The following is a 21226-nucleotide window of genomic DNA, read 5'->3' as shown; positions in this document are numbered from 1 at the left end:
AAGCCACCTGGGAAGAGAATTGATCTTTCTTTATAAAACGTAATTACAAGAAACCTAAATATTATTAATTAATTTTTTTTGATGTTGAGCACTTAACACTCTTGTATTTTCCCCAGTTTGCCAGCACTGCCAAATATATGAAGAATACTCCTTATGTTAATGAGGTATCAAGTGATGAAGCTCTCCTGAAAAGATACAGAAAAGAAATAATGGATCTTAAAAAACAGTTAGAGGAGGTATGTGTGAACCGACAGATTTAGGGGTGCCTGGGTGGCTCAGTCGGTTGAGCGTCCAACTCTTGATTTCAGCTCAGGTCATAATCTCACGATTCATGGAATCGAGCCCTGTGTCGGGCTCCATGCTGGCAGCACAGAGCCTGCTTGGGATTCTCTCTCTCTCCCTCTCTCTGTCCCTCCCCTGCTCCTGTACTCTCTCTCTCAAAAGAAATAAATAAAAATTAAAAGAAAAAAAAGAATAGGGGCAGATTTAGAACTAAGAGCTGCCCAAATACCCAGAGATTCTTAACTCCTCAATAGCTGAGGTCTACAACCTAATTTTTTTTGGGGGGGGGGGGGGGGGGGCTGTGTCATAAGTTTTATGGTGCTAAAATAGAAACATAAAATTTTACCATTTTTTAAGTGTAAAATTCAGTGGTATTAGGTACATTAACAGTGTACTGATATAATCACTGCCACTATTACCCAAACTTCTTCATTGTCCCAAACAGAAACTCTGTACCCATTAAATAATTACTTCCTATTTCTCCCCCGTCCCTCCAGCCCCTGGTAACCTCTACTCTCATTTATGTCACTATGAATTTACCTATTCTAGATACCTCTGGCAAGTGGAATCATGCAGTATTTGCCCTTTTGTGTCTAGCTTATTTCACTTAGCAAAAGGCTTTCAAAGTTAATCCAAGTCATACTGTGTATTAGAACTTCAGTCTTTTTTTATCCATTGTCTGTATATAACACATTTTGTTCATCCATTCACCTGTTCATGGACAAGTGGGTTGATTCTACCTTTTGGCTATTATAAATAATGCTGCTGTGAACACTGGTGTACAAGTATCTATTTCAGTACCTCTTGTCAGTTCTTTTGCACACATACCTAGTCATAGAATTGCTGCATCAGATGGTAATTCTATGTTTAACATTTTGAGGAACAATCATACTTTTCCACAAAGCTGTACCATTTTGCACAACCAACACATTGCATGAGGTTTCAAATTTCTCCACACTTTCACCAATATTTGTTATTTATTTTACTTTTTTTATATAATAGCCATCCTAGTGAGTATAAAATGATAAGTGTGTTTAGTTTTATAAGAAACTGGGGGCGCCTGGGTGGCTCAGTCGGTTAAGCATTCGACTTCGACTCAGGTCACGATCTCACCACTCTCTAGTTCCAGCCCCACGTCCAGCTCTGTGCTGACAGCTCAGAGCCTGGAGCCTGCTTCAGATTCCGTCTGTCTCTCTCTCTCTCTCTCCCCCTCTCTCCCCCTCTCCCCCTCTTCCTCCCTCCCTCCCTCCTTCCTTCCCTCCCTTCTTCCCTCCCTCTCTCTTAAAAATAAATAAACGTTAAAATTTTTTTTTACAAATGAGAAACTGCCAAACTGTCTTCCAAAGTGGATGCATTCCCACCAACAATAAATAAGAGTTCCTGTTGCTCCACATTGTTCAGCATCTGGTATTATCAGTGTTTTGGATTTTAGCCATTCTAATAGGTGTGTAGTGGGTATCTCGTTGTTGTTTTAATTTGCAATTCCCTAGTGACCTATGACATTGTCTTTTCATGTGTTTATTTGCCATCTATATGTCATCTATGGTGAGATGTCTGTTCACATCTGTTGCCCATTTTTAAATTGCATTATTTTCTTATTGTTGGGTTTAAAAGTTCTTAGTGTTTTTTGGATACTAATCTTTTACCAAATATGTGTTTTGCAAATATTGTCTCCCAGTCTATGGCTTGTTTCTTCATTTTCTGAACAGTGACTTTCACAGTGTGGGGGTTTTTTGTTTTGTTTTGTTTTGTTTTTTTATGCAAACATGATTCAACTTTATTTTTTTTTACAGCAGACTCTTTCTTTTTGGATTTTTAATTTTAGTTGAATCCAAGTTAGTTAACATATAGTGTAATAATGGTTTCAGGAGTAGAATGTAGTGATTCATCACTTACATATATCACACAGTGCTCAACAAGAGCCCTCCTTAATGCCCATTACCCATTAGCCCCCACCCACAACCACTCCATAAACCCTCAGTTTGTTCTCTGTATTTAAGAGTCTCTTATGGCTTGCCTTCATCTCTGTTTTTATCTTACTTTCCCTTCCCTCCCTTATGTTCATCTGTTTTGTTTCTTAAATTTAAGAAAAAGACGTATATGCTGCTGTAAACATTGGGGTGCATGTGCCCGTTTGAAACAGCACACTTGTATCCTTTGAATAAATTCCTAGTAGTGCAACTGCTGGGCCGTAGTGTAGCTGTATTTTTAATTTTTTGAGGAACCTCCATATTATTTTCCGTAATGGCTACACTAGTTTGCATTCCCATCAGCAGTGCATCCCCTTTCTCTGCATCCTCACCAACATCTGTTGTTTCCTGAGTTAATTTTAGCCATTCTGACAGGTGTGAGGTGATCTCTGATTGTAGTTTTGATTTGTATTTCCTTGATGATGAGTGATGTTGAGCATCTTTTCATGTGTCTCTTAGCCATCTGAATGTCTTCTTTGGAAAAGTGTCTGTTCATGTTTTTTGCCCATTTCTTCACTGGATTATTTGGTTTTTGGGTATTGAGTTTGTTAAGTTCTTTATACCTTTTACAAGCTAAATTTAAAACAGCTTTCAAGTAAGAAGAAATCAACTCATAAAAATTTTTCAATTTAATATAAACTGAAAAATTTGATTTCTTGAAATTATTTTAGATTGTTTTTCATTTCCAAAAGGCAAAATTTGAGATGTTCAGATGGGCCAAGTAGAGATAGTCTTTCTAAATTGTCACGAATGCATAGGGAGTTAGGTTAATAAAAGAGAGACCATGTATAATTACTTAAAAGTGTCTTTTGTATGTTCACATTATCTTGAATTCTTCTTCTGACTGTAAGATAACAATCTAATAAGATAGCATAATCATTTGTCATTGTAACTTGTTTATTTTAACCATTGTGGTCCCATATTTTGTAAAAATTTTATATTTTAGTTATCTTTTTAATAATGAGCTAAAATATCAAATGGAAGTCTTATGAGAACATCTGTTCCCTTGCTGTAGGTATTCAAGTCTCTGCTGTTATGACTTCTCTGCCTAATTTTTAGGCAATTAATAGGATTGCTTTAACAGCCTTGTTATAATCTATATGGCATAGAATAGTCATGGGAAGAAATGTTTATTTTACTTTATTATAAGTTAGAAAAATTACTCTTTGTGGCAACTGAGTATTAGTATTCTATAGGTAAGATATATTTTATTTCGGTAAAATGTAAATTCTCATAGTTCACATACAAATTTAATATTCTGTTCTTTCAAGCTACTTTCAAGCCTTGAAAATCTAGCTATGTTTATTATTAATATAACTTAATATTATACTCTATAGGTTTCTTTAGAGACTCGAGCCCAGGCAATGGAAAAAGACCAATTAGCCCAACTTTTGGAAGAAAAAGATTTGCTTCAAAAAGTACAGATTGAGAAAATTCAGAACTTAACACGGATGCTGGTGACTTCTTCTTCCCTCACATCACAACAGGAATTAAAGGTAAAATTTAAAGGAATGACAACTCAGACTTAGTATATAGAGACTAGGATGGGTATTCCTATAGGTTTATAATATAGTTATGCATTTCTTATCCTTTGTTACAGTGTATTCAGGAAACCCAGAACATTTTGTGTGTTTGCCTATGTGTCAGCAAAACCTAAAAGGTTCATTAAAAATACTGATCTCTGATCCTACATGTAGAGATCCTAATTTGAGAAATCTAGAATAGGGGCACCTGGGTGGCTCAGTTGATCATCCAACTCTTGATTTCAGCCTAGGTCATGATCCCAAGGTCATGGGATTGAGCCCCATGTCAGGCTCCATACTGAGTATGAATGATTATGATTTTCTCTCTTTCTTCCTCTGCCCCTCTTCCCCCATCACGCTTGCTCTCTCTGTAAAATTAAAAAAAAAAAAATGCACAAGAAGTCTGGAATATTGACAAGGAATCTATATTCAATATGCTTCTTAAGAAATTCTGATGAAGTTGATCAAGTGATTGGGAACCACAGGTGTCTAGGGTATATGGGAATATTTTCTCTTTAAAGAAAAAGAATATCAATCTCAGGATAATTGATCTAGAATACAAATCAACATAGTGATCAAAATTCTGGTTTCCAGTATGTGTACTTTTTGTTTTTGGTAGAGTTAGGGGTTTTTTTTTTGGTCAAGTAAGTATGTTTTGGCTATAATGGTATCATGGTTAAAAGGATGGCCTCTGGAGCTTGACTGCCTGGATTTGAATCCTGATGCTGTCAGTTCCTAACTCTTTACCTTGGGCAATTTCTTAAATACATTTTGTTGCATTTTCTTATTTGTGAGATATCTAGATCTCCACCTCATAGGAATGCTGTGAGAATTAAGTTAAATAATACATAGACTGTGCCTAACACTACACTTTCTACAGGGCAAATCCTCAATATATGTATGCTCTTAATTAAGGTAATTATTAATAGACATCATGCTCAAGTCACCACAGTTCGTATAAAGAAGACATTCGAAGAGCTATTTGTTGACAGACTGACGAGAAGAAAATAGTCCAATGGAAGGTATAAGGGAGAATATTTTAGGAAGAGATCTACATGTACAAAAGCTCGGAGTTGTGAAAACAACATAATATATTTCTTGGGCTTAGAATGTTTTGGTGGCAGGGGAATTTTAAACCATAGTGAAGGATTTGAACATTGCATTATGCTAAGGACAAGGAAAAGCCTTGTATGTGACACAGAACTGTATTTTAGAAAGGTGTGTCTGCTTGTGTGCATCAGATTGGTTGGGACTGTACAAGGACTGTGACTCTGGAGATGCCAAAGATGTGGATAAATTGGAGAGCTGTGTGAAAGGTAGACTCAACAGGACTCTATGATTGTTTAGATGTCAGGGACAGGGATAGGGAGGCATCCAGAATAATTTGCAAACATTGCTAGGCTTGCTGGGTAACTGGTAGCAGTATTCGTTGTTAAAGAACACTGGATGAAGCTTAGTGCAGCTGCTCAGTGTTTTATTTGGGCCATCTCCAGTTTAAGGTGTCATGCAGTTGAAAATCCAAATATATGAAATTCAAGTGAAATTTGTGAGGTGGAGATACCAATGTGGCCATTAGATACTGCAGATCCAAAGTAAAGTCATGGGAACGGATAGTCTTATTCTGGGAGCATGTTGAAAATGAAAAGAATAGAGAGCCAAAGACCCCAAGGACAACTTTTCAATAAAGGCAAAAGAATCCCAAAGGGAGCCCAGGATTAGCTGTAGAGTTAAGTAAACCTGGTGAATGTGGTCTCTAAGAGAAGAAAATATTTCAGAGAGGTAGTGATTAGCAATGTCGCATTCTGCTAAGAACTTAATTAAGATAAATATAGACATGGGGTGCCTGGGTGGCTTAGTCGGTTAGGAGTCCGACTTCAGCTCAGGTCATAGTCTCGCAGTTCATGAGTTCGAGCCCCACATTGCTCACTGTGCTGACATCTCAGAGCCTGGAGCCTGCTTTGGATTCTGTCTCTCTCTCTCTGTCTCTCTCTCTCTCTGTCTCTCTCTCTCTCTCTGTCTGTCTCTCTCTCTGCTCCTCCCTTGCTCATGCTCTCTCTCACTCTCAAAAATAAATAAACATTAAAATAACTAAAAAATAAATAAAGGATAAATTTAGACAAAAACTTTTTGGATTTGGATATAAGAAGCTCATTTACAAAACAATTTGAGTTATGTGGTAGGAGTGAAAGCCACTTTACAGAGGGTTAAGATGGCCCCAAGGGATTGGATCATGAACACAGTAGAGAGGACTGGCTTCAGAAGAAAGGATCATTTATAGATCTATAAAAAGGATCTATAAATCCTAGTAATAGGATTGTAGAGAGGATCAAATAAGACAATACTTGGACCTAGCAGAGGGACCACAGAAAAATGGTAACTGTGAAATATGGAAAAACACAAGCAGAGGAGGAGAAACCAGCAAAGCAGAGTGAGAGGTGAGGACAGCTAGCTGGGAGACAGAGGTATTCCTGGAAGGAGTAGATGGATGATGAGGAAGTATACAATGGTAGATAGAGAGAAGTAAGGACTGAAGAGTTTGTTTTAAAAAAAATCAAAAGCAAATAGGGCACATGGATGGCTCAGTCGGTTGAGTGTTCGATTCTTGATTTTGACTCAGGTCGTGATCACAGAGTAGTGGGATCGAGCCCTGGGTCAGACTCCCTGCTAAGCGTGGAGCCTGCTTAAGAATCTCATTCTCTCTCTCTCAAAAAAAAAGATATTAAAATAAAATAAAAGTAAACAAAGAGGCTTGAGCATTTATCAGGCTAATAGGAGGGAACTGGTAAAGATGACATGAACAGATAACCCAGGGAGCAAGGTCTCAAGGGAGAAAGGAACAATGAGGTCAGGAGTGCTGGTGGAGGCATTAGCTTTACTGAATTGGAAGAGAACTGGCATTGTGAAGGCCACGTGTGTGAGATTCATTCACTGCAGGAAATTCAAATGGACTGTCTGTCCCTTGTCGGTTAAAGCTGGAGACTCAGACGTGCTTTTGGTAGCTATGGTGTGGCAACAGCAACTTCCTTTCTAGAGAACACTGGATTACTTACTTAAAGGGTTGTGAGTCTGCCAAGTCCTTTCAATTAAGTCCCAGAAAAGTTTGTAAATAAACCTTCAAGTAAAACATGACATTTGTTTCATCAAAATTTTTTATGGGTTAAACACTGATTTTAAAAGTTTGTGTTCTCACAGGATGTCCTAAGCCCAGTATGATATTACATAGGCTTAATAAGAATTCTACCAAGTTAGTGCTTTCCAAAAATGAAAACTAATTCCCTTGTTTTATGATGTTTGAGCCCAGATCTGTGTGAGGTAATTTTTATTTCTTTCTCCTTAGGCTAAAAGAAAACGAAGAGTCACTTGGTGTCTTGGCAAAATTAACAAAATGAAGGACTCAAATTATTTAAATGAATTTAATATGTCAGCAAGTATAACAAAAACACATAAGGCAGCTGTAACTATGATAGGAGAAATTGATGAATGTGAGTACTTTTTCAGCTGCTTTTAATTATAAAGACATCCTTGTAGGGGCACCTGGGTGACTCAGTTGGTTGACTTGATTTCGGCCCAGGTCATGATCCCAGGGTTGTGAGATCGAGTCCCATGTCAGGCTCCACTATCAGCATGGAGCTTGCTTAGGATTCTCTATCTCACTCCCTCTGTCCTCTCCCCAACTTGCACTCCCTCTCTCTAAAGTAAAAAAAAAAAAAAAAATCAGAAACTCAAAATCAAAACAAAAAATTATCCCTGTAAAGAAAGACTTTCTTTATAATTCAGTTAATGTGGTAAACACATTTAATAAAATGTATGAATTTTGGGTATGATTACAGATGGAGATAATGATAAAAAATTAGTAATTTTAAGACAATGAACATTCTCTATTTTTTTCAAGACTCTTAAGAATAATGCACTGTCGTTGAAACACATGAGACATGTTTTTATTGTTTGGTTTTTGTTCTAATCATTATCCAATTAAATTAGTATCCATATAACATCTGCCTTAAACTTTGTTTAATCTTGGAAGGGGGACATTACACAGACATGTTTCAAAATAACGTCTCCAACATTATCAGTATTTTTAAAGGGCATTTTAAAACCTACTTACAATGATCAAATCTTAAATTCAGATTTTGTCCCTATAATGTAGGTAACTATATTTTATTAAGGATCTATATTATATTACTAATTCCAACCAGGGATCTTAATTCATACAATACTATAAATGATCATATCTGTTGTTAATATATTCTTGGCATTCATATTGTGAGCACATGTTACCTAATTGGATCTTATTATTACCTCTGATCAGATTTTCTTCTAGTCTTTGACTTTTGAGAAATTTTATTAACACATTTATGGATAAATTGCTTTTTCTCCTTATTATAGCTATCTCTTCAGAATCTGATATTTTCAGTAACACTCTTGATCCATTAACAGAGGTAGAGTGGAATCCAGCAACAAAGCTACTAAGTCAGGTAATTTAAGTGTACTTCATAGACATACTCTCTTTTTAAAATTCATTTTTATTGGCGTTCACTATTGTTGCTGCACATTATAAGCTCTGACTTAATTTCGGTAACAGTTTTGGTTCTAATTACTTGCAACACTGCTAGTTGCTAACTGGCATGCGGAGGAGGCGAAAAATTTCATAATGCAGGTGTATCGTATTAGGTGACCTTTGCTTCTGGTTCTTTACCAGCAGATCTTGGTATTCGTGATTTTTTGTTTGTTTGTTGTTGTTGTTTTTGGTTTTTGTTTTTACTTAGACCCCGAAGGGTAAAAAGGCTGATTTTTAAAGTGTCAAAATTCTCAAGCATATAGTAGAAAAATGACACATCAGGGGTAGGGTTAATATTGCCAAATAAGACTGAAAAATAAAAGTAAATATATTATATATGACCTTGTCAAAACTGTAAACAAGGAATACTATAGTAAATACTTCAGTGGGTAGAGAGTCCATGTTTACTTTCTAGGCTACTAATGTCCAAAGAAATACAGTATAGTTTTATAAATGTATTTGTTAAGGAAATTTCATTTTAGTTTTAGAGTGAAATTGCCGTGATGCTTGGGAATTATTACCATTAGTTAACCATCATATTAGTTATAATTAGGTGAGTATTAGAGGTAAAGTGCTTTTATGTCCCTGAAACATCCTCTAGAAGTGTGTTATTGTTGAAAAATTCCTGGTGTTTATTTTTGTTTCTATAACTCACAGTTTATCTCTTTCTCATAATAGTATACAAAACAGGAACAGGCCTCTTTTGAGTACGGTAAAACATGGCACTAGAGGTCAATAAAGAATATTTCTGTTTCCCTTCCTAAATTCAGACCTGTCTGAGAAATAAAACAGGCATCAGATAGGTAGAGAATTAAATTATCAGCTTTATTACTAAGGAGCTTAAAAAACTGTGGTCAAATGGGGCACCTGGGTGGCTCAGTCGGTTAAGCAGCCGACTTCTGCTCAGGTCATGATCTTGTCTGTGAGTTTGAGCCCCGCATCGGTTCTGTGCTGATAGCTCAAAGCCTGGATCCTGCTTTGGATCCTGTGTCTCCCTCTCTCTCTGACCCTCGCGCACTCATGCTCTGTATCACTCTGTCTCTCAAAAATAAATAAATGTTAAAAAAATTTAAAAAAAAACAAACTGTGGTCAAATGGACTTCCCAGTATACACCCTACCTCCCCAAATTCCTCCTCCCGACAACTTTTCCAGTTAAATATTGGCAGAGCATTGTTTATAAGATGTTTTTTTCATACTCCTTTCAAAATTGCCTGCTCTTCTAAATTAGCTAGTTTACCAAAATTCACACCCTTTATTTTACCCGGGATCAAACTAGACCATTAGATATTGAAGAGGAATCTACTCCTGAAGCCAAGACTACACTGTATGCTAACTAACTTGAGAATAAATAAAGTAAAATAAAAAAGAAAGATATTGAAGAAGAGAATGACCTAAGTTGCTACATGATTTAAGGTTAAATTATTTGAGTAATCTAAAAGAAACAAAGAATATATGATTTGAATTCTGTCTGTCTTGAAAATCTGGTTTTGTTGCCAATAGGAAAACTTAGAAAGTGAGCTGAATTCACTTCGTGCCAACTATGATAATCTGATATTGGACTATGAACAACTGAGACGAGAAAATGAAGAAATGGAATTGAAATTAAAAGAAAAGAATGATTTGGATGAATTTGAGGCTCTAGAAAGAAAAGCGGAAAAAGATCAGGAGGTAAGAGATATGGAAACATGAAACTAAAACCACACTTTTCAAAGAAGTATCATTCTCTTAAAGATATTTCTAAGATTGATATAGGAAGAATCCATCCATTTTCCATATGTAGACACAATTTAAAGAATTTGAGAAATAATTCATTTGTGTCACTTTTAAAATATTTAAAGCATATTTGTTTCACTTGTGCTCACGCACAAAAAGAAGGAAAAATTACAAATGTCTTTGGGATGGTTTGGTGCATCTGCCTGTTGATGGATTTGTCTTGAATAAGTTATTTCATTGTAATTTGTGTATTATCAGTTAATTAGTTGAGCACACGTAAATTCTGTCTATAGTATAACCATTTCCTACTGAGACCAATATGAATTTTACTATCTGACTGTTTTATGCATGGATACTACATATCCATGGACCCATGGATTTCATTTTCTTTAAAAAGTATATTCCTAAATATTTAGAACATTATTAGAATAGACGGGGAAGCTGATTATGCTCATGTCTTTTTCCATATGAGAGTTATTGTGAAAATTAGTGTAACTAAATACTAAATACTTGTAATGCAATTTTTAGAAATGAAACAGATCACTTAAATTTTCTAAATATATATTACGCTATATGTTAAGAGAACCTAATTCAGAAACCCTCAAACTTCAGGTACTTAGAAATTGTCCAAGAGATTTAAGATTTCTTAGAGCACACAGTCCTTAACTTAGAGTTCACAGACAGTATAAAATTATTTTGCAGAATTTTTGAAGGATATTCATTTTTCTGGAACAAGAATCCATAGCTGTTGTCAGACTATGAATCTGTCCCTACCCCACTCCCCTCTCCTGCCCTGCCAAATAAGAGCCAGTACTGGTGTAGTTAAATGATGACTTAATTTATAGCTACTTCTAAGATTTCTGTATGGATAGCCCAAAGGAACACAATGCTCTTTCCTCAGTATCATTGTTTCATTTCTCACCCTCTTTTTTTTTTTTTAATAAGGAAAAAAGAAATCTGTGCCAAAACTATTATTTCCATTCTATATACAAATTAAAGTTAATCCTACATTTATGGGTATATATCCTAAGAGGAAGTCTATATGTTCTCCACAGGGTTTCATTTAACTTGGTTTAAAATTTACATTTTAACAAAATACAAAATGTCATATATTGGCCCATGAATTTCAGTCTATAAAACATAGTTTTATAAGGAAGGGGGTGGTGTAGTGTCATGGTTAAGACCATGGTCTCTGGAGCCAAACTGCTCAGATGCAAGGCTAACTGAGCATAAGTATAGCAATCATTTCTAAGTTTTTTACATGATTTCTATATCCAATCAATAAAAACTGAAGCTCACTAAATTGTCTCACACACAGAAAGATTACAAAATAGTATATGACTTGACTGTCACATCCCAATTTTTTTTTTCTTTTAACCAAGTCAAGGGGAGAAATAATCCTATTCTCTTCATCTTTACTTGGACACAATTAAAATGCTAGGTTCAATAAGGTAACCTAAAAGATTAAGTAATAAAAACTTAAATCTACTCAAAGCTCTTTTTGCAACGTCCATTCCATTTTAAACTAAGAATGTAAGTCTGAATATACAGTAAAATGTGTTCCCAAACCTCCATTTTGGGGAAAAGCTTAATGAAAAAGGAATGAAAAGTCAAATAATGGCCTTAAGACATGTGGGTATTGCCCTGGTTTGCTGATGGTCTTATAAATCACCAAGGCTATGGATAATTTTCAAATGGGAATATAGAAATACAGAATGTTTAGTGATTTTAGAAGGAGTAAGTATTATGCTCAGGGAACAAAGTAAATTCCAACCCCTACCTGTTTTAACTTGATTAATTTTAGAATTTTAACAAGTTAGAGGTTTTTGTCTTAAGTTAAATATTTTATTTCACCTGCTGCAAATTACAGTTGAAATCTATTTTTTTTTTTATGTAGCAACCACTTGACTTTTGATCGTATCATATATACTTTCTCTTTATGCTCAGCATCTTAATACATCTTTGGGAAGTTACACTCAGAGCTTTACAAAAGTTACTCCATCTTTTTTCTGTTAATGAGAACCAATAGTTAAAGTGGTATTTCAAATGAAAGTGGGACAATTTTTCTTTCTAAATGTTTATTTTCTAAAATGAAGGTAAATTTAGTTCTTCTTTGTTGGTAAATGTGATTTTCTTGCACAAAATTTAGAAACAGGAAAGAAAAGATAAAAGATGGAGCCAATTTAAGTTATAACCAATATAAATGTCTAAAATTTTGCTGAACACTTGGTAGCCACTTAGCACATGTGGTGATTTTGAGCATTTGAAATGGGGCCAGTCTGAATTAAGTATGAAAAAAAAATAATGTAAACTATTTCTTTAATTTTTTATATTGATTACATGAACAAATGATAGTATTTTGAATATTTTAGGTTAAAATACATTATCAAAATTAGTTCTACCTGTTTCTTTCTTTAATGCAGCCAGTAGAAAATCTTAAATTACAAATTTGGCTCACATAATATTGTGGAGGCAATGTTGGAGGACATTGACCTAAAATAAGAACATCAACACGAGCACTAGTCTGAGTCTAAATCTAGATAGGACTGAATTAAACATTCATAAAATATTAAACAAGATGCTGTTTTCCTAAGTCCCTTACATTCTACTTGAATTTGCCTTTACTTTTAAAGGATTCATCGAATTATGAAGATTAAATAATTCTAAGGGAAAAAAACGTTTATCTGTGGTAAATTGTCATTTACTTGCTTTGACACAAGAATACCTGAAACTCAAATATTTAATGCTCCAGATATTTTGTGAAAAGGAAACTTTAATAGAAATACTTGTATCTTTAAGTATTCTTTGTACTTCTAGACAGTTAAAAAATGTAAACCAATAACATCATCTTTTTAGTATTTTCTGTAGACTGAATTGACAAGGTAATAATTCATAATCCCATACCTATCTCTGTAGCTTGGTGAACAGTAATATTATTATAAAAACACCACATGAAGCTACCTTAATCTAAACCTAAATTCTAAACCACAAAGCCTTAAAAAGTATGCCAGTATAAAATCTAAATGGATAATTTACAGGAAGAAAAAAAATCTTATAGAATAAACACATGTCTGTACTTAACTTCCCCAAAACAAAAATCTATTAAAAATGTATTTTAAAAAAAAATGTATTTAAAAAAAATTTTTTTAATGTTTATTTATTTTTGAGAGAGAGAGAGAGAGAGAGAGAGAGAGAGTGAGCGTGAATGAGGTAGGGGCAGAGAGAGGGAGACAGAATCTGAAGCAGGCTCCAAACTGTCAGCACAGAGCCTGATGTGAGGCTTGAACCCACAAGCTGTGAGATCACGACCTGAGCCAAAGTCAGACACTTAACCGACTGAGCCACCCAGGTGCCCCTAAAAGTGTATCTTTTAAAAGTTTATTTCCTCCAAGGAATGCATACTAATTTGCTTTTAACTTTATTATAGCATTATTAACAGATGACATAACTATTAGTTGGGCCATGCTGAGGTTTTTTTCTTGTTGGCTTGTTTTGTGGGGATTGGGAATTTTCTGTTGAGTTTGTCTCTGTTTAATGAGGTGCTCTGTACCAGTAGCTTGAACAATTGATTTCTCAGTCCCTTCTTACTGTTTGGTGATTCTGAAGTGGTGGATGAATGAATGCTATCTTTTGGGGTTGTTAGTTTTGTTTTTTTGGTTTTTTGGTGTTTTTTTTTTTTTTTTTTTTGCTTTATTAACTATTGGTTTGCTCTGTTGCCTGTTCACATGCTCTTACAGATGCAACTAATTCATGAAATTTCCAAGTTAAAGAATTTAGTTAAGCATGCAGAAGTATATAATCAGGATCTTGAGGTGAGCATTTATGTTGGTATTTCCACTGATAAAGAACTAGGCCTAAAATGTACATCATACATAATTGAACATGATTTCAGAAAATACAAGAATATATTTATTTTTTTCAATGTCAACTTTTTATATTTTACTAACAGTGTAAACTGTTCAATATAAGTTCTTTTTAACCCCCTAAAATATAAATCCAATTAAATATGTTTCTCTTTTTTGTTTCACACTTCTTTTAGAATGAGCTAAGTTCAAAAGTAGAGCTGCTTAGAGAAAAGGAAGAACAGATTAAGAAGCTACAGAAATACATAGACTGTCAGAAGTCAGAAGATACAAAAATGGACTTGTCATACTCATCGGTAAAAATCAGGTTTATTTTGTTGCGTTCTCATGTAGACATTTATAGCACATCATCATCATCGTTGTTATAGCAAATGCTTATATTGAGCCTGCTGTGTGCCAGGCACTGTTGTAGCTGTTTTACATATAGTATTTTATTTAATATTGTCAACCCTATGAAACTGGGACTACTGGTATCATTGCCATTTTATGGATAAAGAATCATTCATAGAGAGTTGAAGATACCATTCTTTGAGTGAATATAGGTAAGTTAGGGATGAGCTTCCATTAAAAATCAATAATTTAAGAATTATTTTATTTTTTTAATTATTGTATGCACATGTATGTAGAACTGTATAGTTAGTATCTTCACGTGAGCACTTATGTTGGTATTGATACATACCTGGAGCTATACGTATCACAAGTAATTGAGCATGGTTTTATAAATTTCATCAATTTGATTAATATTAATGCTTGCTCATCATAATTTAAATAAGTATTTTATCAGTTTGTTATTTTTCAGAAACTGTAGGTCTAGATGATTTTAGTTGGTAGAAGATATGGCATTAAATAACATTGAATTTCGTAGTGAAATTGTTAATTTTCACTGTTTGCTGTCTATTCTCCTTGCTTTCAGTCCTCCTGATTACTTCAAGAAAGTATCAGTTTGATTCTAGTTTTTAACACCGTTTTTAAGAAAGCGGCAGTTTCTAGCTGGAACTTTGGTTTCCATTGTTCTTTTGTTTCCATTTGAGTTTTTCAGAGTACTTTTTATTACCTTCTATTAGTACTCTTCTGTTACCTGTTACTAATGACAAATGATTTTTTATAAAAGTGATCTTACTGTTCTGAGGCCCTGGGAAGAAAGGCAGGTTTCATATAATCCTGGAGTGTCTGTTGATAGAGTATCAAGTAGAATTGGCCACTTTTTAATAATTATTATTTCTTTCTCTTTTTTCATCCAATTCATTCATTCATTCATTCATTCATGCATTAATATTCTGCCAAGACATGTGGTTGAATTTATGTAGGCTAAAGTCATGTTAAAATGCCACTTCTCTCTAAAAATGAGACCGTAGATCTTTTCATGTATTTATCATTCATTTGCATTTTCTCTTCTGGGAGTTGCCTGTTCATCTTTTTAGTTTTTCCATTGGATTTTTTTGTCTTTTTCTTTTCAATTTGTAATTTCATATCCTTAATTTTAACTACGAACTACTTTCATGTTTTAGAATAACTTAAAAATACATAGGAGATTTTAACAAGCTAGCTGAACAACAATTGTGTTAGCCTTTTTTAAACAATAACAATTTTTTTTTTAATGTTTATTTATTTTTGAGAGAGAGATAGAGAGACAGAGTGTGAGTGGGAAAGGGACAGAGAGAGAGGGAGACACAGAATCTGAAGGAGGCTCCAGGCTCTGAGCTGTCAGCCCAGTGCTGGATGGCGGGGCTCAAACCCATGAATCGTGAGTTCATGACCTGAGCCAAAGTAGACGCATAACTGACTGAGCCACCCAGGCGCCCAACAATAACAAATTCTTAAATCTATACAATGCTTCTGTAATTTAGAAAAATAGATCCAGAATTTTAAAAATATTTTTATTATGGAAAATATTATTTTTTTCATCTTTCCTAAATACACATTTGGTAATTATCATATTTCCACCATTTTTTATCAATTCAGAATAACATCTATGTACATGTTCTCTAAAGTGCTTTCCAACTCTCACAAAGCTAGATTTCACTAAATTTTTTTGTCGTGTGTATAGGAAAGCACTGAAGACCTAAAACAAATGAAACAGACTCTGCTTGATGCTGAAGGTGTAGCTCTTGATGCCAAGAGAGAATCCGCCTTTCTCAGAAGTGAAAATCTAGAGCTGAAAGAGAAAATGGTAAGTGACTCCTATAATATTTATTTAAAAAGTTATTACGATCAATACGTTTGTGTGAATTTACAATGTTTCTCTCAATAGAAAGAACTTGCGAATGCATATAAGCAAATGGAAAATGATATTCAGTTATATCAAAGCCAGTTGGAGGCAAAAAAGAAAATGCAAGTTGATCTGGAGAAAGAATTACAATCTTCTTTTAATGAAATAACAAAACTCACCTCCCTTATAGATGGCAAAGTTCCAAAAGGTATTTTATAATTTCAGACTACCTCTTTTTAGATCTGACTTTCTCTAGAAACCTACCTAAAGAATTTTGTGGCTACATTCCAGTGATTAAAAATCTATTATTCTCTGCTCTGATTTTTTTAATAACCTAATAAGTTTCGGTGTCATTTGGTATCAATATTTATAAATGCTTCCCTGGACTTCATTCGGATTCATAAGGGTTTAGGAGTTATTTTTCAAATAAATTGGACCTAATTTTTAAGGAGTAATTGAAGAACTATTAACAATTAGATTACCTGTTAACCAACATTGGCTCTTTCTTTAATAAATTTTATATAGTCTGGTCCAATAATCTCATTTTGCGTGTAATTTAGGTTGTCCCAATAACTGTAAGCTGCTTTATTTAATTTACCCAAAATATCCTAGATTTGCTCTGTAATTTGGAACTGGAAAGAAAGATTACTGATCTGCAGAAAGAACTGAATAAAGAAGTTGAAGAAAATGAAGCTTTACGTAAAGAAGTTAATTTGCTCTCAGCATTGAAACCTTTACCCTCAGAATTAGAAATATTAAGGAAAGAGGTAAATACATTTTTAAGCAAATAACTCTTCTTCTGGAATAAAAACCTTTGTAATAGCACTTTAAATATTATGCCACAGTTTATTTTAAAGTAGAAGGCAAGAGACCATAAACGTTTAACTAACTTGTTAGGAACAGAAATGAATGTAGTTCCTCCTCTAATTTTTTTTATATTACTAGATGTAAAAATACATTTTCAGAGCATATTTAACAGTATACTTAGTATCATGAGCCATGTACAGCCATTTCTACAGCCCTCAAGTGTTGCATTTAAACAGAGTTCTGTGGGGGCACCTGGCTGGCTCAGTCGGTAGAGTGTGCAATTCTTGATCTCATGGGGGTTGTGAGTTCGATCCCTATGTAGGGTGTAGAGATTACTTAAAAATAAAATCTTTTAAACAGAGTTCTGTGGCCCCCCCCTTTTTCTAAATCTTTTTTTTTTCTTTTTTTTTTTTTTTTTTTTTTTTTTTACTAGTCACTATGTTGAATAAAAGAAACTAATGAGATACAAGGGAGGGCTCTGATACAGTTGAGATCAGTGTAAATCTTGCAGGCTAGTGAACAATCCTATAAACTATCTTCCAGCCTTTCTTTTCTCTCTGCCTTTCTAAAAGAAATAAAAAGTGACAAGTGTTTGAACACTATATGGCAGACATCATGCTAAAAAGCTCTAGCAACATTATTTTATTCAGTCATCCTAAAAACTCTTTAAAGTAGGTGCTGGTTCTTAGCTCAAAAATAGTTATGGCACCAATAGTTGAGCTACATAGATGTGCCTCCTATCCTTAGTCTGTGACTGAAACAACTCTGCTGTGTTACCCCCATCCTTGGTCTCCAATTTAGCTCACCTCTCTTCTTCCCACCACTTCTACCTTACCTTTCACAGTGATTTTACTATTTATAAATTGGATATGGTTTATTTAAATAATAGTTCAAATAAAGCTTGATTATTTATTCTTGGATTACGTTTTTAGAAATAAGAGTTGCATTCAAAGGCTTTAGATGAAAATATGTCAAATTCTTAGAAAAACCATAAAATGTCTGCTACACCAAGAAGTTAGAAAATACTTTAGGATGATAGATGATGAAATAAAGGCATGTTCTAAAATAAAGTGTTTCTATTGAGTGTGCTCCAAACAATCCTTACTAGAGCCCAAAGAGATTAAAAAACAAAACTTTGAAGGTAAACAGGATAATACATTATTAAAGGAATGGTGACAATAAAAATGTTGCATTTCCTCAGTCAAATCTTTGCTTAATTTCAATGTCTTTTTTTTTTTTTTTTTTGCATAGGAATTTTTTTCCTTGAAACTGCTTCAGTAGATCATACATTGCTAACATAACTAAATTTTATTTCCTCTCCGTAGATACATGATAAATCTGAAGAGCTCTATATAATAATATCGGAAAGAGACAAATTGTTTTCTGAAGTAGTTCAAAAGGAGAATAGAATTCAAGATTTACTTGAAGAAATAGAGAAAACTAAAAATGACCTAGCAACTACCCAGATGAATTATAAAAGCACTGATCAAGAAGTCCAAGATTTAAAAAATCATCTTGAATTTGAGCAAAAGTATAAGATGGTCCTTGAGGAGAATGCAAGAATGAATCAGGAAATAGGAAATCTCTCTAAACAAGCTCAAAAACTTGGTTTAAGTTCTGATGCTTTGAGCACAGAGGTTGGTACAAGACACCCTCTAGGGAAGCAATCTTTAGTATTCTGGGGTCTGGTCTCCATATATGTCCCATAGACTGTTCTGCTTTTCACATTTTATTTTTCTTATTTTAAAGCTTTGTCCGAAAACCAAAGAACTTCAGCAGAAAGCAACCGAGAGTCAAGAAGTGTTAAATGAAATGGAAGAGCTAAAGGAACAATTAGAAAGTAGAGATTCTAGGCTGCAAACTGTAGAAAAGGAAAAAGCACTGATTGCTGAGCAACTTCAGCAAACCTTGGTGGAAATAAGAACCTTAACCCAAGAAAGGGATGACCTAAAACAACTCCAGGAGAGCCTGCAAATTGAGAGGGACCAACTCAAAAGTGACATTCAGGATACTGTAAACATGGTGAGACTTTGACTGATTAGATGCTGAAAACCGAGAGCCTCTGTGAAAACATAGGAGCTGTCACTTACTATTCATGATCAAGTAGTTCCTGCAAAATCACTTCCATCGTTTCTTATTATTCTAACAGAAATTGTTCTCTGTTTCTCTGACAAAGAATATAGACACCCAGGAACAATTACGAAATGCTCTTGAGTCTTTGAAACAACACCAAGAAACAATCAACACACTAAAAATGAGAATTTCTGAGGAAACTTCCAGGAATTTGCATACGGAGGAAAACTTAGGAGAAACTAAAGATGAATTCCAGGAAAAGGTAAATGATATTTCTGTCCAAAGTTTTCATACTTGTGTAGAAGAGCTTTCTCTTTAACCTCAAACACATAAATACATAATGATAATCTCAATCTTGTCTATTCACAGAGCTAATAACTAACGATAATTTACAAGCATAACCCTAATGTGTTTGAAATAACTTCAGATATAACTGCTTACAGTCAATTTGGAAAAAAAAGGCAAAAATTAGTTCAGACTTTGAGGTGATATTTCCTGAGCCTTGATGTATTTTAAAATCTTTAAAAACCCCTCTGAATTCTAAGAATGTAAGAAAGATTGCTTATTATTATTATTATGTCTAAAATACTTGTTTTATGTCAGATTTTGTATATTAAACTTGCTTAGAGTTCTATAAAATCAATGTTTATGTTGTAGTTTTGCCCGTTTCTAGGGCTTGTGCTATAATTGTACTATTAGGTGCTTAAATCTCACCTTGATTTATTCTAGGTAGTATGGTTCATTTTGTCCTGATACCTTAGGAGTTAACTGGTTATTTAATTATATACAAGAAGGACTAGGAGATGCTAATGATAATTTTTTTTTAAGGGGAGGTATATTAGTCTACTAGACTGCCACCACAGAATAGCATAGACTGGGTGGCTAAAACTTTTAACAGAAATTTACTTTCTCCCATTTGTGGAGGCTAAAAGTCCAAGACTAAGGTGCTAGAAACTTTGGTTTGTGGTAAGTCTTCTCTTCTCTGTATGCAGATGGCACCTTCCTTCTGTGTCTTCTCATGGCCTTTCTCCTATTCTTGAGCTGAGAAAGAGAGCACTAGTGTTTCTTTCTCTTCTTAAAAGGACACCAGTTCTATGGGATTAGGGCCTCAGTTGTTTGTTTGTTTTTTGTGTTTATTTATTTTGAGAGAGGGAGAGACAGAGCATGAGCAGGGGAGGGGCAGACAGAGAAGGAGACACAGAATCCAAAGCAGGCTCCGGGCTCTGAGCTGTTAGCACAGAGCCCTATGTGGGACTTGAACCCATGAGCTATGAGATCATGACCTGAGCTGAAGTTAGATGCTTAACTGACTGAGCCACCCAGGCGCCCCAGGGCCTAAGTTTTATAACCTCATTTAACCTTAATAAACCTCCTTAAAGGCTTTATCTTCACATACAGTCACATTGGAGGTTAGGGCTTCAACATAGGAATTTGGGGACAACACATTTGAATCCGTAACAGGGGATTGCTTATAGTTTTATACAATGGATTCATTTACTATACATTTCTACTCTCAGAAATGCCTTTGATATATATTATCAACAGAATTTTTTATACTGTCTTTCATTCTTATTGCACTACTATTTAAACCAGACTATTTACAACTAGGAATTGAAAACATTCATCAATAAGAGACTGGTGAAATAATCTTTCATACATTCATAGCTCAGAATAGTATACACATATATATGTACATATATACATAAAACTGGGTTTCGTACAGTTATATAATTTTTTAAACTACATTTTATATGCAAGAAAAATCACCAGATTGGACATATTACTAAATAAAAAAAAATACCACTTCAGAATAATTCAGTAAGCCCCAACTTATGTAAATAAATCTTTGTATAGATTTATATACTATTACCCTATATAATGAGCTTTTTTTCCCATTTACCCCAGGGTACAGTATTCTTGCCTTGGAAAAGCTTTCCCACTCACTCTGTGTGCTTCAGTTCTTCTCTCCTAGGAAAGCATTTTTGTTTGTTTTGTATCTTATGTTCTCAGCTTCTCTATAGTTTGGATTAACCAAATGGGCCAAAGGCATTTGACCTTGATTTGAAATTTATAACTTTTATTTTCATTAGGGGAAGACTTTTTTGAAAAGATTTTTAAAAATAAGATACAACAATCAATACCTGCTTTTAGACAAATGCAAATCTTTAATCATGTGGCCCCATGAGAAGGGGCAATAGCAGAGGAGTGAGGGAAAGGGAGAGTTGTA

At 34.3% G+C, this 21226-nt stretch overlaps 1 protein-coding gene across 4 annotated transcripts in view; it reads left to right on the top strand.

Annotated features, from left to right (window-relative positions):
• Nucleotides 1-21226, top strand: part of CENPE (centromere protein E) — a 79460-nt gene that overhangs the window by 14138 nt on the left and 44096 nt on the right. For 3 of the 4 annotated variants that reach the window (XM_049630945.1, XM_049630944.1, XM_049630947.1), the window contains exons 12-24: nt 117-236; nt 3590-3748; nt 7113-7257; nt 8162-8250; nt 9835-10002; nt 13785-13859; nt 14087-14206; nt 15958-16080; nt 16162-16327; nt 16732-16886; nt 18252-18563; nt 18676-18948; nt 19103-19261. In XM_049630945.1, coding sequence (XP_049486902.1) covers nt 117-236; nt 3590-3748; nt 7113-7257; nt 8162-8250; nt 9835-10002; nt 13785-13859; nt 14087-14206; nt 15958-16080; nt 16162-16327; nt 16732-16886; nt 18252-18563; nt 18676-18948; nt 19103-19261 — 2064 coding nt within the window. The remainder of the gene's footprint in view (nt 1-116; nt 237-3589; nt 3749-7112; nt 7258-8161; nt 8251-9834; nt 10003-13784; nt 13860-14086; nt 14207-15957; nt 16081-16161; nt 16328-16731; nt 16887-18251; nt 18564-18675; nt 18949-19102; nt 19262-21226) is intronic. The other variant, XM_049630946.1, reaches the window with a different exon arrangement.

Source organism: Panthera uncia, chromosome B1 (assembly GCF_023721935.1).
Source record: "Panthera uncia isolate 11264 chromosome B1, Puncia_PCG_1.0, whole genome shotgun sequence".
NCBI lineage: Eukaryota > Metazoa > Chordata > Mammalia > Carnivora > Felidae > Panthera > Panthera uncia.
Note: the sequence above shows the minus strand (reverse complement) of the source record. Positions and strands in the feature narration are given on the sequence as shown.